The sequence below is a fragment of the Ambystoma mexicanum genome, chromosome 9 (genome assembly GCF_040938575.1).
Source record: "Ambystoma mexicanum isolate Mex_15411 chromosome 9, UKY_AmexF1_1, whole genome shotgun sequence".
Classification (NCBI taxonomy): Eukaryota; Metazoa; Chordata; class Amphibia; order Caudata; family Ambystomatidae; genus Ambystoma; species Ambystoma mexicanum.
Genome location: NC_090931.1, coordinates 650,249,270 through 650,265,694, shown reverse-complemented (window position 1 = coordinate 650,265,694; position 16,425 = coordinate 650,249,270). Strand labels below are relative to the sequence as shown.

At 49.9% G+C, this 16,425-nt stretch overlaps 1 protein-coding gene across 3 annotated transcripts in view; it reads left to right on the top strand.

The window, feature by feature from the left end:
- Window positions 1-16,425, top strand: part of WDR81 (WD repeat domain 81) — a 239,896-nt gene that overhangs the window by 176,144 nt on the left and 47,327 nt on the right. For all 3 annotated transcript variants that reach the window (XM_069615372.1, XM_069615371.1, XM_069615373.1), the window contains one exon: window positions 4,559-5,263. In XM_069615372.1, the coding sequence (XP_069471473.1) occupies window positions 4,559-5,263 (705 nt within the window). The remainder of the gene's footprint in view (window positions 1-4,558; window positions 5,264-16,425) is intronic.

Below are 16,425 nucleotides of genomic sequence, written 5' to 3'. Positions count from 1 at the left end.
GGTGATCCAGCCAGGTACGACGGGGAATTGTGGTACAAGCTCGGACCGATCCTGGAGTTTATCCCCAACGATAAGAAGGTGGAAGCCCTTCTATTCCAGGAAGGGGAGGTGGCATCATATCACGCCATCACAGTGGCAGTGGATGTTGGGGACACAGGGTTCCGGCAAATGGGGAACAGTGTCTGCCTTGGTCGACAGGGATGGATGAAAGCCACTAATTTCCATCAGGAGGTCCAAGCGAAGGTGCTGGACATGCCCTTCAGGGAAAATCTGATTGATACAGAGACAGCCTGTTCTCTCAGCACTCTCCAGCAGCATTGCTTGTCTTCTTTTTGCTCCTCCAGGGGAAAATCGAGCAGGTCTTCAAAAGGGTTCTCCACGTAGTACAGACAGCTTTTCTGATCTTCAACACAAGAAGCCTACAGAGGCCACTCCAAGGCCTATGGTAGCAGAGGACAGCATTGCCGTTGTCCGCAGGGCAGGACGCCAGCGCCTAAGCCTGAACCAGCCAGGACGTCAGGCACTAACTCGTGCGCGACGGTGGGAAGCCGGCTGATGCGTTTCATCGATGAGTGGAGAAAGGTTGCCACTGACAGATGGGTGCTGGACACTCTTGCCCAAGCAAACAGTTTGGAGTTACAACGCATGTGTCTGCGGATCTCTCTGGTTCCCTGTCAGGAGCAGCACATCCCTCAGCTTCTGGAAGAGGTACAAGCCATGCTACAAAAAGAGGTGATAGAGCTAGTTCCCCAATGACTCCGGGGCTCTGGAGTCTATTCAAGATACTTTCTAGTCAGAAAGAAGAAAGGGGGCTGGAGATCCATCCTGGACCGACGATGTCTGAAAAATTCAAGATGGTCACACTGCAGCATGTGCTCTGCCAACTGGAAAAAGGAGACGTCTTGTCGTTGGATCTGGAGGACGCCTATTTCCACATCCCCCACAAGAAACATTGGACATTTCTACATTTTATTGTGCAGGGCCAGCCCTACCAGGGCAGGGCCCTACCATTCAGCTTGAAGTTGGCCTCAAGAGTGTTCACGAAATGCCTGGCACCAGTGGCGGCCCATCTACGTCTACAGCGCATACACGTACACCTGTACCTGGACGACTGGCTGATATGCGCCCGCTTGCAGGAGCTGGCCGATGAGCACACGAAGACAACCATCTGACTATTGACGGATCTGGGATTCTCCGTCAACTATCCAAAGTCCTGCTTAATTCCATTGCAGAATGCGCTGTTCCTAGGCGCCAGACTCAATACAGTGTCTTTCCTGGTGTCGCCCTCTGAGGAGAGGCTAGTAGCCATTCAAGGAAAGGTGCAACAGCTGTCGTCAATGAAGGCGTACACGGTGCGGGCCATCAAGTAGTTACTAGGCATGATGTCGTCCTGCATCTATCTCGTCCGTCTCGGCAGGTTGCAGATGCGACCCCTACAGGAATTCCTGGATGCCCGTTGGATACAGGTGTCTGGAAGCTTTGCGGACAAGATCCCTCTCAGCGAAGAGTTCCAACGGGCGACAGAGTGGTGGGGCATCTGCTCCAACATCGCCCAAGGCACGGGATTTCAAAATCCCCATACCAGGAGACGGTCACCACAGACACCTCCCTGGAAGTTTGGGGAGCGCACACCAGACGTATGCATGCCAGAGACCTGTGGCTGCAGGAAGAGGAAGATCTGCATATCAACATCCAGGAGCTACAGGCAGTGTTCTGGGCCCTCAAGTCGTACCTATCGTCTCTGAAAGGCAAGGTTGTGAGGATCTTCTCGGACAACACCACCACCATGTTTACATCAGGAATCGGGGTGGCACTCAATCCCCGGTGCTCTCCAAGGAAGCGCAGGACTTGTGGCAATGGGCCTTAGGACATGGGATGTTCCTTGTCCCTCTTCACCTGGCAGGAGTCAAGAACACCATTGCAGACTCCCTCAGCAGGGAACTGCACTCCTTCAACGAGTGGGAACATCGTCGGGACCAGTTGGACCACCTGTTCGTCAAATGATGCAGACGCCAGATCAATCTGTTTACGACAGCAGAGAACTCCAAATGCCAGAAGTTTGCCAGCAAATTCCACCAGCCGAAAAGCCTGTAGGACGCGTTCTCCTTCCCGTGGGAAGGGCTATTTCTGTACGTGTTTCCTCCGTTCCCTCTTCTGCTACGAGTCAGTAACCCGCTCAGACAAAGTCGATGCAAGAAGATACTCATCACCCCAGTGTGGCTGAGGCAGATTTGGTTTCCGGACCTTCTCAGCCTGTCACTGTCTCCTCCAGTCAATTTGCCAGTGGTTCCGGATCTTCTTACCAGTGAGAGAGGCGCAAGCCTTCATCACAACCCTGGATCGCTGAACCTGAGTGCTTGGCTCCTGCAGCTTTAGAGTTTGGAGGTTATGAGTTGCCAGCGGACTGCAGGGCGGTCCTTAAAGTGCTACAGCCATAAGTGGAAGCGTTTTGCTATGTGGTGCCGGTCGCAGAAGATTACCCCTCTGAGGGTCACGGCTCCACAGATCCTCCCATACTTGCTATCCTTGGCAAAAGCTGGACTGGCGCACGCCTACATCAAGGTGCATCTGGCGGCTATCTCCAGCTACATCAGATCCCCAGGAATTGGTCCCGCAGACTCGTCAAGGAATTTCTCAAAGGACTGTCCCAATCTTTCCCACCAATGAAGGCTCCTGCCCCAGCGTTCTGACAAGGCTCATGGGGGCCCCCTTCGAGCCTATGCATCAGGCCCCACTCAAGTTTCTCTTGTGGAAGACTGCTTTCCTTGTGGCCATCACCTCTGCCAGACGCGTAGGTGAGTTCCAGGCCCTGTCCTGCAAGCAACCATACTTGACTGTCCACGACTCAAGGGTGGTACTGTGTACGCGCCCCTCTTTCATGTCAAAGGTTCCATCGGAATTCCACCTCAGCAAGCCTTTGGGGTTACCTGTATTCTTCCTGAAACCTTTGTCGCTGGTGGAAAGGGCCTCGCACTCGCTGGACGTTGCTCGTGCCGTGAAGTTCTATGTGACGCAAAGAGTTTTCGGTCGACTTCACAACTGTCCGTGAACTATGGTCCTGTGAACCATTAGAAGGCCTTGTCCAAGGCTTCCATTTCAAGGTGGCTCCCGGCTGCATCGCGCACTGTCATCAGTTGGCGGACAGACCACTGCCCGGCTGTTCGAGAGCCCACTCCACCAGAGCGATTGCTGCGACGACTGCGTTGCTGTCTTGTGTGACCCTGTTGGACATATGCAAGGCTGCTACGTGGAGGTCCACGCACACCTTCACAAAGTTCTACTGCGTCGACACGGATTCCATGGAGGAGTCCAGAGTCGGCCAAGTAGTGTTACGCAACCTGTTCTGCTGAGGTGAGTCTGTTCTAGAGGTAAGAGTTGATTGCTTCTGTTGAGCCTTGCCACCTCCCGTTGTTGTGCAATGTACTGCTATGTATGAGCATTTGAATCCATGCCAGACCCCATGCTGGAGAAGTTTCAAGTTACTTACCTGTAACTATTGTTCTACAGCATGGGTCTGGCATGGATTCACATTCAAACCCTCTCTCTGGCTCCCCTGCGTCTCTTTGCCACTTTACGTGCTTGCCAAATCTGAAGATGGCTGCCAGAGGCGAGGCTTAGGGAGAGGACTGTCATTGGATGGGGGCAATATGACCCAGAGGACAGTGATTGGTTTAGAGGAGAAATAGTGTTTACGTGAAAGTGATTTTGTTTTCTTTTACTGAGGATTCACAATATTCATGAACATGTACATCTATGCCAGACCCATCCTGGAGAACAATAGTTACAGGTAAATTACGTAAACCATATTTAGCATGTAACTTGGAAGTTGTAAAGGCATGGTTACATATATGGAGGCATCCACAAACAACATTAACAGACTGCAAATCGCTCAAAACAATGCCCTCAGAGCAGCCCTCAACATACCCAAGAGAGAACACATCTCCCAGGCTAGAAAAGAGGCCCACTGGCTCCCGATCAAAGATCGCATAACGTTCAAAGCCCTCACGATCACACATAGGCTGGTGCTGTCTCGGCGAGGCATCTATCTAGTGGAAAGAATACACCAAGCTCCATCCCACAGACCTAAACGCAACAAATACTCTAACCAACTCTCAGTCCCAACCTTCAACAGAACCAAGGCTGGTGGTACCAGCTTTGAAGTCCTAGCTCCTAAAGCCTGGAACTCACTGCCACCTAATCTCAGAAAAGAAGAATCCTTACTCACATTCAGAAAAGCGCTAAAAAACCAAACTATTCAACTAAACTATGCTCCAATACTACCCCCTACAATAAGTAAGCAGTTCCACTGTAACCACGGAACACCATCTCTGTCTGTTATTGTTAATAACAATTGTTCTCACATTATTCCACTGTAACCATGGAACTCCATACACTTATCGCAAATAGACATGATCTATGCCTGTAACCACTGTTGTCAGCTTGTTTCCAAGTCAAATATTCTGTAACAGCGCCACGATGCCCTCGGGCCGTGGGGCGCTTAACAAATCCAAATAAATAAATAAATAAGAACGTTTTGCTTTGTATTCTCTATTTGCAGGAGAGCTCGGCATCAGGCGGATTGTCCCAAACCATGAACTGGTCAAGAGACTGTTGGATATGCACGCGGACACTCTTTGCCCAGAGAACAGGGACACTATGAAACAGGACCCAATGCTGCAGTCTGCAGTCCTGGACCAGGATGCGGGAAGAAGCCTGCCATCGCTGGCCCTTGAGGACGAGAGGCAGTCTGGGACATTTGGCAGCGTCTTGGTGGGCAACCGGATCCAGGTTCCGAAGAAAGTGCCGCCGCAGGGCGGCAAGGTGGCCCGTCGCAGCCCAGAGGCAGAGGAGTGCCGCCCGCACTTCTGCGCCAGCGACGAGAACACCTTGAAGCAGGACCTGCCCCGCGGGGCGCACATGCTGTGCGGGAACTGGCTGGCCTACTGGCAGTACGAGATCGGCGTCAGCCAGCAGGAGTCGCACTTTTGCTTCCACCAGATCAAGCTGCAGAGCTTCCTGGGCCACTCGGGGGCCATCAAGTGCGTGGCCCCTCTGAGCGGGGAAGACTTCTTCCTGAGCGGGAGCAAGGACAGGACGGTGCGGCTCTGGCCTCTGTACAACTATGGGGATGGCACGAGCGAGCTGGAGCCGCGGGTCACCTACGCCGAGCACAAGAAGTCGGTCTTCTTCGTGGGCCAGCTCGAGGCGGCTCAGCAGCTGCTCAGCTGTGATGGGGCTGTGCACGCCTGGGACCAAGTGACCGGTAGGAGGCGACTTGTGCTTAAGGGGTAGTGCCAGTGGGCCCTCAGTACACTGGAAAGAATGGGGGGCACGGCGAGGGGATTGCTTTAGGAGGAAGGCAGTGCTCCAAACGCCCTTAAGGATGTATTCATGTTGCATTTACAACTTTTTTTTCTTTCTTTTAATGGGGGCGGGGGAGTGGTCCTCTCGCTCTCCCTCCCCCTCTCGCTCGCCCTCCCCCCTTCTCTCGCTCTCTCCCCCCCCTCCTCCCACCCCGCTTTAGACCATGCCCCCTCACTAGAGCCCAATCTCAAAACCTTGACCCCCACTTAAAGCACGGGGCACCACACGACCATCTTGGCTCATCTACTGTCACCATGCGCTCTTTCTGGTGGTGTTGGTAAAAATAATATTTACAACTCATTTCTATTTACGTTGGGGGCATTAGAACCAAAGCTGGATGTGCAGCCCTTTTGGTGCAGTGTTTTCGGGCGCATGTCCCTTTTAGGCGCACCATGTTGGCCCCAGCCAGCAGGGCAGAGAGAGCTTTCCGCGCTGGGATATTACAGTTTCCCTAAAAAATACTGTCACCCAAAGCACTAATACATGCAGGGCTTTGAATAGCAGTATATTTAAGGCCAACACTACGTGCTTGGTACACGGAGCTGTACCTTAACTGACCCCCTGCATGCAAAAATGCGGTTGCTGTGTTCAATCTATCGGTGCTTTGAATGACGGTATTTTTAAGGAAACTGTAATATGTGGCGTGGATAGTTCCCTGCGCCCACCATGCTGGCCGTGGCTAGCTGGATGCCCGTGAAAGAGACCTGCGCCTAAACTGCATTAGAACTGGCACGCTGTGTTTCAGCACGGCGCTTTTGGCGCGCCACCTTGGGCACAGCACAGGTCCCTTTTAGGCGCACCTTGTTGGCCGCGGCCAGCAGGGCGCAGGGACCTGCGTACCCGGGCAGTGCTGTTTGTTTAAATATGTCAAGGAAACACCGAAAACTGCATTGCTTTGTTAGATATTATATTTAAACCAAGACCAGCAGCTCTGTACACGAAGCTGTGTGCGTCATTCTCTAATACATGGCTGTGTCCTGCATGGCATGTTTGCGGGAGACAACAACCAATGTGTGTGTGCATGGAGCGTACATTTAAAAGTACATCTCCATTTACTGTCTGCTAGTGTTTGCTTAATATGTGAACCGAGGCGCTGCCTTTTTCGGTGACATTATATTTAAGCAAACGGCACTAACCTGCTAGGCAGGTCCCTGCGCCCTACTGGCCGCGGCCAAATACGGTGCGCCCAATGGGCCGCGCAAAAAGCGCGGCACGGAAATGTCCGGCTTGGCATTAGAACACATCTGGGTGAGAAGTCGTGTCCTGTGGCGCCATCTGGCGAGCACAAAAGTAATTTCTCAACTTGGTCTGAGCCCCCTGGTCCTGTAAGTAAATCTTTTTGGGATTTCTGAAAGAGTACTTTTTGTGTACTGCTTATCAACTTCAGTCGAGGAGAACCTGCCCAGCCATATTTACCATCGCCACCCTACCTGCGAGCCACTCTGAGGAGACATCCTACCCTTCGGCACTTACCAGAGCAAGCCATATGCAACGTTTTGCCGTGGTGCTTCTTTTCTTGCCCTGCCCCCCACCCCACCCCACCCCTAAACAACCCCTTAGCCCAGAGGCGCAAGGAACCCTACATTTTGGGGTTGGGGTGTGCTAAGTGGTGATAGGAGGGACTACTTCAGAAAATAGGTGGGGCAAGCTTGGAGGCTCTGCCCCCACTGTTCTACCACCCCCCCGCCCATTCACCCCTTGCACTCCCTCCCAGGTCTGGTGTGGGGACCAACTATCAAATAGTACATTTTAAAGCGCAATATGCACAGAGGCGATGGAAGCCTTTCTTGAAAGTAGCAGTTTTACTGCGTTTCTTCAAGTATGTTTTTCTGCACACATACTGAAAAATGTTGACGCCGCCAGTTTCGTGAAAGGCTGTTTGGAAGGCACCTCTCTGCCTAGAAAGTGCGCACATCCAGGTGTGAAAATGGCAGATGGTGTGCAATGAAAGACTCCATATCTAAGCATAACGGGACATAGCAGAGTGTGGGGCAGTACTCTGGACGGCCCACGCAACATCAGTGGCTGGGAGCAACAGGGGAGAAAATGTATTGTTGGTTCAACCACAGTTAGTCTGCTATACTAGAATCTCTGGTGCACTGACTGGCTGGTGAGACTGTCTGCCTGTCAAATCAAGCGATACAAGACTGGGGGAGGGCCAGTGCAGCAATAATGCAGTTCTATGTGACAGTATTGGAGCCACTGTCAGAGTAGTACTGCGGTACACCAATTTGTCCCTACGCTTATTAAAACTGTCCTATTTTAAGGGTGTAAACGTTTTAGGCACGACCAGCTTCCTCCACCCTTTACTGAATTGGTGGCACCGTGGTGATGAGGTTTTTGTTGGCGAAGATTGCGTCAAGTGAATGTCCCGCCACGTGAGTTTCTCCTTTGACTAGTTGATGTAGTTTCATTGTCTTCAGTTTGGCTAGTGATTTTTGTGTGATTGTGCTTTCTTCGTCAAACCAGATGTTGAAGTCACCAAAGATTATCAGGTGTTCTTGTTCGATGGCTAGATTGGTGATTGCTTCCGTGAAGGAGTCCATGAAAGTTGTATCGCATGATGGTGGTCTGTATACCAGAATTAGTTTGAGGTTTGTTTTGGGGTTTGTTGATGGGCGAAGGATTAGAGATTCACAGTTTTCGATTCTTAATGGGTCTTCTATTTTAATTTTCAGGTGTTCCTTGTATGCTATTGCCAGTCCTCCTCCTTTTGTTTTTCCTGTTTGCTTTGGAGCACTTGTCAGGGAGGCAGTTATGGAGTGGGATTTTGTAATTGTCGTCTAGCCATGTTTCGGTTATGAATAGGATTTCGATACCTCCATCGCACACGAGGTTGTAGATCTCGGTGGCATTTTTTGACATCGACCTAGAGTTAATTAGATTGCAGTGGATCTTTTTGGTGTGCTTAGGTTTGTTTATTGATCCCCGTTTTGACTTGTGGATGTTCAGTTGGAGTGCTTCTGTGTTGTAATCGCAAATTGATTGGGGTTCCTGTAACGCTCACCTGATTCCCGTAGAGGCGCCGGTCTTGACTGGGCGTATACCGTATCTTCAAAGGTGATGTGTAACACACGGCTGGCTCTTTGGGCTGGACCTCTGTGCACTGTATGTCTGACTCGAAGGGTAAGATGTCTGCAGATAGAAAATATGGGATTAAGGAACTGGGTTATTGAATGTCTCTCTCTTCTTCCCTTTCTCTTCTCCTGTAGAACCCCAAAGGTTAACGCTCTCACCTTAGGTAAGTGAACGCCGTGCTCTCCATCTGCCTCGGGGCAGGGTGCTGTAACCAGTTTCTTCACTGGATAAGGGGAGCAGGCCTCTTGACTTCAGAGGACTGCTGTCCGTCGTTTACTGCACGAACGGTAAGTTTCGAGTAATTCTAATGTCTTTAAAGTCTTTAGTAATGATGTTTCTTGTTTTGCAGGGTTCCGGCGATGGCGGATGACGGGCTGAAGTGAGTTGAAGATGGAGCCCGTGTGATGAATAGAAGCGCCTGGAAGCACGTAAGTAAGCGCTTGTTGCCTGCTTCACGATGCGCTCTAACTGTCTTTTTATTTTGCAGGTACAAGTTCGGAGCGGCTGCAGGGTGCCGGAATACCCACTGGGTTAGATGTGGAAAGGAGTAATGGCACGTGAGTATTAAAGTTCCCCAATGTCTTTAAACGCACCTTGTTTTGTCTTTCAGATGCGGGATTCAGCGCCGAAGGCCTTCAGAGCGTGCGAAGAGTTGGTAAGCTTTTGTCTTTCAGATGCCGGAATTGTTAGGCGATCCCCTGCACACCAGGCCACGACACATCAGAACACTGCTCACATTCCCCCAACATCTCCTCCCAAGCTTCGAGGCTCAAGTGATTCGGTGAAGCCACAGAACCGAAGACTCCGTACCGTTGTACGGGCTCGATTGCAACCCTTTCTGCATTGGCAACTGCCTTGGAGAACGTATAGCAGAAAGGGCGGCCTTACGTCTCCACGCCGGTCACGTGATATGCTATGGCGTTCCCCGTGTGATCTTGGTGAACGTCACATGATCCAGAGAAGTCACGTGACCCAGCGGCGATTAGTATAAAGTTCTGAGAGACAGAACGCTCATTGCTTCTCAGCTGGCTTCGGACACTGTTTGGCGTTACATCTTGCTCCTTGTTACCTGGATCTCGGAACTCTATCTCGGACTCCCTCGGACACCCCTTGGTACTTTTGCTTGGAACTGTTTACCTGTTGCCGGATATTTGGACTACACCTCGACTTGTCTTTGGATCATCCCTTGGTACCTTGCTGATCTTCTACGCCTTCTCCCTACGGGGGATTCAAGTCTAGCCCTGACTCCCACAGGTGGCTACCCTTCATCCACGCTAACCTGCGGTTCTACAATTCCAGGGACCGCCGCATCTAATGAGCCTCGAACCTCCCTACTAGGTTACCTGGGTCTCCCTTACACCAGATAGGTAAGACACTTTAGATTCTTTTGTTTACCTGCCTGTATTGTGATTGCCTGGTGCTTAACCTCCTTCCTTCTTGACAGCAGCATCGGTGTTCCAGAGGCTCCGTGGATCTGGGAAGACATCTCTCACCTGTGGCCTCAAGGGTCGCATAGTGGGTTTCTATTTTTTCCCCTGTGCGTCACTTGGGGACGGAGGTCTCATCGGTCTACACGACACTCAAGTCAGAACAGGAATGCAGTGTGAAGACCTCCGGAGCGCACAAAGAGTAGGTAAGCCTTTGTCTTTCAGATGCCGGAATGCAGCGCGAGGCGTTGGTGACAGCTGATGGACCAGGTAAGTGAAGAGCTGTCACTGAAGACCGTAATGCTAACCTGTTCTTTCTTGTCTTTATAGGTGTTGCTGAAGACTGGATTCAGGATGGTAAGCCTTTTTCCTTAGGCCCAGGATCAGATGCAGAAGACACGATGAGCGTTCTGCTGCAGAGGATGCAGAATAACGCAAAGCAAGATTCATCCATCGGGTGTGGTTTAAATAGCCTCCTGTAGTGCTTAGGTGTCTCCTTCCACAGCCACGCCTAGGTAAGAAAAGAGTTCCTGCTTTCCAGAAGAGTTCCAGTGTTCTGAATCTAGGGAGTGGCTCCTGCCCCACCCAACAGGAAAAGTAGTTCCAAACAGAAGAGGATCAGAGGCTCACCTGGCAGGCAAGTAAGCAGCATGGTCTGCTGCAGGTAAGTCCACCCAAGCATTATGAGCCCGGCGCTTCCAGCGCTGGGACTGGGCATATTTATGAGCCTGGTGCCACTGGCGCCAGGACTGGGTCCAAAAGGTCCCAATTGGGACTGGTTGGCACTCGGAACCTGGGTTATGGATCTGCTTCCAAGGGAGTTGGGAAAACCCTGACCTTTTGGAAGCAGAGATCATGACAGTACCCCCCCTCAAGGTCCCTCCCAAACCGGGCTTCTCCGGGGGTTTTGGCTTGTCAGGAAATGTTCGGTGAAATCTTTTGATTAGGCGAGGAGCGTGGACATATTCAGCAGGTTCCCAGGATCTCTCTTGGGGGCCGTAGCCTTTCCAGTCAATTAGGTAAAATAGTTTAGATTTGGAGATCTTGGAGTCCAGAATGCTTTTGACTTCAAACTCGAGTTCTCCATCAACTAGGATAGGTTTTGGAGATTTAGTTAGTCGGGTTTGAGGTTGCACGGGTTTTAATAGAGAGACGTGGAAGACCGGATGTATCTTCATGTGCGGGGGCAAGTCCAACTTGACCGCTACTGGGTTTACTATGGTAGTGATGGAATAGGGACCAAGGTATCTTGGGTTGAATGTGCGTGGCCCTTTTAGAGGTAGATATTTGGTGGATAACCAGACTTGATCCCCTACTTGATATTGAGGGGCTTCCTTCCGATGTTGATCTGCTCCTTTCTTGTATTGTTCTTTAGCCCTTTGAAGGTGAGAAACAGCTTCCTTAAAGGCTTGGGTGATTGTAGAATGCAGGTAGTCTACTGCTGGTGTTTCAAGATCTTGGAGGGGATCCAACTCCGAGGTTCGAGGGTGACTGCCGTACAAAAGAAAAAACAGGGTTTTCCCAGTTCCCGAATGGACAGAGTTATTGTAGGCATATTCGGCTATCCAAAGGATGTCTTTCCAAGTTTTTTCAGTTTGTTGCAGCATGCAGCGTAAATACTGTTCCAGAGTTTGATTGGTCCTCTCGGTTTGTCCGTCGGTCTGAGGGTGGTGACTGGTCGATAGTCTCACATCAATTTGAGCCGACCGACAGCAACTTCGCCAAAAATGAGAAATAAATTGACTACCTCGATCCGAAATTAGAACCGAAGGAAAACCGTGCAGTCGGACGATGTTTTCGAGAAATTCTCGGGCCAGAGTTGCTGCTGTTGGCAAGCCTTTGAGCGGAATGAAATGCGCCATCTTGGAGAATAAGTCCACGATTACTAGAATCGTATTGTATCCGGAGCATGGAGGTAGATCGGTGATGAAGTCCATAGAAAGTGTATGCCAAGGGCGAGGTGGGATGTCAATAGGGCGTAAGAGGCCTGCTGGTCTTTCCTTTTGACTCTTGTTTTGGGCGCATACTCCACAGGACATTATAAAGTCTCTGATATCTTTTTTCCAAGACGGCCACCAGAAGTAGCGCTTGATCTTTTCTGAGGTCTTGGCCATACCGGGATGTCCTTCCATTAAAGAATCGTGATAACAAGAGATGACTTTTTTCTGTAAATCTGTGCTGGGTAGGTATAATCGTTCTTGGAAATACAATAAGTTGTCCTTTACTGCAAAGTCCTTTCCCTGCAGATGCCAATTCTGTATGTCTGCTGGAGTTACAAGTTGCCTGGCTTTATCCTTAACTTCCTCTATGGATTCTGTGGCGATTACACCCACAATTCTTTGTTCGGGAATGATTGGTACAGGTTTAGGGTTGATCAAGTGTTCTTCCACTCCCATCCGAGAAAGGGCATCAGCTTTACCGTTCTTTGTACCAGGTCGATAGGTAATTATGAAGTCAAACTCGGCAAAGAATAATGCCCAAAGGAGTTGTCTAGAGGATTGGGCTTTTGCGGTTTTCAAATATTGCAGGTTTCGGTGATCTGTAATCACAGTAACGGTGTGTCGGGCCCCCAGCAGATAATGCCGCCAAGCCTTAAAGGCAGACTTGATAGCCAGAAGTTCCTTGTCAGTAATCGTGTAATTGATTTCAGGAGGCGAGAATTTGCGGGACCAAAATGCCACGGGATGCAACTGATTGGTTACCGGGTCCTTTTGTGATAGAACTGCCCCCATGGCAAAGCTTGAAGCATCAGTTTCCACGATGTAGGGGAGTTCGGGGCGAGGGTGTTTTAAGATTGGTGCAGAGATAAATTTAGTCTTCAAATCCTGGAAAGCTTGTTCCGCCTCGGTAGACCATTCAAAACGCTTGTTTTTCTTTAACAAGGCAGTGATGGGCTGGACTATTCGAGAGAATTCGGGGATAAACCTGCGGTAAAAGTTAGCGAAGCCTAACATGCTTTGCACACCTTTTACGGAGGATGGTGATGGCCATTTGAGAACTGCATCAACCTTCTTTGAATCCATACGCACTCCGCCAGGTGATAATATGAATCCCAAGAATTCAACTTCAGTCACGTTGAAAACACATTTTTCCAACTTAGCGAAAAGTTTGTGTTGACGCAATCTTTCGAGGACCATTTTCACGTGTTTCCGATGTTCAGATTCCGATGAAGAATAAACGAGGATGTCGTCAATGTAAACAACAACACACACATCTATGAGCTCTCTGAGGACATCGTTCATAAAATATTGAAAGGCGGCCGGGGCATTGCAAAGTCCGAAGGGCATGACCTGATATTCAAATAGCCCATACTTGGTGCGGAAGGCCGTCTTCCATTCATCGCCCTCTTTTACTCGTACCAAGTGGTAAGCTCCTCTAAGATCCAGCTTTGTATATATGCATGCTTTTCTGACTTGGTCCAGGAGTTCAGGGATCAAAGGTAACGGATATCTATTCTTAACGGTGATCTGGTTCAGGGAGCGATAATCTATACAAGTTCTAAGGTCTCCTTCCTTTTTTGGAACGAAGAACAAAGCTGAAGAAGCAGGGGACTTGGAAGGACGAATAAACCCATTTGCCAGGTATTGATCCAGGTATTGTCGAAGGTGAAGGTTCTCAGGCTCGGTGAGGGCATAAATTCTACTACAAGGAGGAGTAGATCCAGGTATCAGGTCTATCTGGCAGTCATAAGACCTATGAGGAGGTAGAGAGTTAGCCTGATCCTTCCGGAAAACATCTTGGTATTCTAGGTATTCGGGAGGTAACTGGGGAGTCTCTGAAGAAATTGCTGCCAGTGCAACACCAGGTGGAGGGTGACAAGTAGAGACACATTCTGGAAACTGGACCGTTCTTGCTCGCCAATCGATCAGAGGATTGTGTTTCTCTAACCAAGGTATTCCTAGAATAATCTGAAACTGAGGGGCCTTGATCACATCGAACACGATCTTCTCATGGTGTCCATCTTGACTTACTAGCGTCACTTCTTGAGTGGTATGCGTTACTGGCCCGGAGGCTATCTCCGTACCATCCACCGTAGTAATGACGTCCTTTACAGCCTTGGGACAAAGAGTTAGATTCATCCTCAAAACCATTTCATGATCCACATAATTGCCGATGGCACCGCTGTCGACGTAAGCTTCAATTGCATGTAATCGATCCGGATTATCAGGGCTAATGAGGACCATAGGTATCACGAAATGCGAGGTCACGGAACTGGTTTTCACGCTCGGCAAGAGGACCTCTATTCTTGTCGGGCGAGGTCGTTTCCCTGCTCAGAGTTTGTAACTTTGGTAACTGCAGCTCCTACTGCCTTCTTGGCAGGTTTCACCGGACAGTCTCGAAGAAAGTGCCCTGAGTTTCCGCAATAGAGGCATAATTGCAACTGTTTTCTCCTTTCCCGCTCCTTTTGTGTTAAAGGACCTTTCAGACCCCCTATTTGCATGGGTTCCCCGGAGTCTACTCCTTTGGAAGGAGTTGGCGGTTTGGAAAATACTCGAGCATCAAACTTGGAACGATCGGCCTTCCTGTTCTGCAGTCTGTGATCTATTTGAACGACTAAGTCTATATAGTCCGAACAATCTTGTGGGGGATTCACTACTTGGGCTAACACATCTTTGAGCTCTCCACGTAGACCTCTATGAAACAGCGTAATCCTTTTGTCCTCAGGCCATTGAGTTTCCACTATCAGTCTGTTGAAAGATGCAATATAAGCCAAAAGGTCTTGATTACCTTGTCGCAACGAAAGAAGCTCATTGTCCAAGGCCTGCCCCTGTGAATGTCTTGCGAACAGTTTTTCCATACTGAGCTGAAAAGCTTGAAAATCATGGAGGACCGGATCATCTTGATTTACTAGAGGGATCGACCAGTCTGCCGCATTGCCACTAAGGTACGAAAGCACGAAAGCTACTTTAGCTTGATCAGTTGGAAAGGCTGCTGGCCGGCATAAGAAATGCAACCGGCACTGATTGATAAATACTGCAAACCTCTTTGGGTCACCAGAAAATCGTTCGGGCGGAGCCAGAGGTACATTCCCAGGTAGGTTGATCTGTACTGGATTCATAGAGGATGTAGAAGGAAGATTTCCCCCAGATGCGGGTAACGGGGTCTGTCCGGCTCGTGACTGTAGCAATTGTCTAGCGAGATCATCTGTTCGCTCCTTGGAAATAATCAGTTCCCTTCTTAGAGCGTTCGTTTCCTGACGGGCTGCATGCACTTCTGCCCTTAGTTCCCCAAGTAACTGGGCTAGCTGGTCGGTATCCGAGGTTTCCATAGCACCTGGACGGGAGTTTTGTGGTAGGCTTTGCGTTCTGTAACGCTCACCTGATTCCCGTAGAGGCGCCGGTCTTGACTGGGCGTATACCGTATCTTCAAAGGTGATGTGTAACACACGGCTGGCTCTTTGGGCTGGACCTCTGTGCACTGTATGTCTGACTCGAAGGGTAAGATGTCTGCAGATAGAAAATATGGGATTAAGGAACTGGGTTATTGAATGTCTCTCTCTTCTTCCCTTTCTCTTCTCCTGTAGAACCCCAAAGGTTAACGCTCTCACCTTAGGTAAGTGAACGCCGTGCTCTCCATCTGCCTCGGGGCAGGGTGCTGTAACCAGTTTCTTCACTGGATAAGGGGAGCAGGCCTCTTGACTTCAGAGGACTGCTGTCCGTCGTTTACTGCACGAACGGTAAGTTTCGAGTAATTCTAATGTCTTTAAAGTCTTTAGTAATGATGTTTCTTGTTTTGCAGGGTTCCGGCGATGGCGGATGACGGGCTGAAGTGAGTTGAAGATGGAGCCCGTGTGATGAATAGAAGCGCCTGGAAGCACGTAAGTAAGCGCTTGTTGCCTGCTTCACGATGCGCTCTAACTGTCTTTTTATTTTGCAGGTACAAGTTCGGAGCGGCTGCAGGGTGCCGGAATACCCACTGGGTTAGATGTGGAAAGGAGTAATGGCACGTGAGTATTGAAGTTCCCCAATGTCTTTAAACGCACCTTGTTTTGTCTTTCAGATGCGGGATTCAGCGCCGAAGGCCTTCGGAGCGTGCGAAGAGTTGGTAAGCTTTTGTCTTTCAGATGCCGGAATGCAGTGTGAAGACCTCCGGAGCGCACGAAGAGTAGGTAAGCCTTTGTCTTTCAGATGCCGGAATGCAGCGCGAGGCGTTGGTGACAGCTGATGGACCAGGTAAGTGAAGAGCTGTCACTGAAGACCGTAATGCTAACCTGTTCTTTCTTGTCTTTATAGGTGTTGCTGAAGACTGGATTCAGGATGGTAAGCCTTTTTCCTTAGGCCCAGGATCAGATGCAGAAGACACGATGAGCGTTCTGCTGCAGAGGATGCAGAATAACGCAAAGCAAGATTCATCCATCGGGTGTGGTTTAAATAGCCTCCTGTAGTGCTTAGGTGTCTCCTTCCACAGCCACGCCTAGGTAAGAAAAGAGTTCCTGCTTTCCAGAAGAGTTCCAGTGTTCTGAATCTAGGGAGTGGCTCCTGCCCCACCCAACAGGAAAAGTAGTTCCAAACAGAAGAGGATCAGAGGCTCACCTGGCAGGCAAGTAAGCAGCATG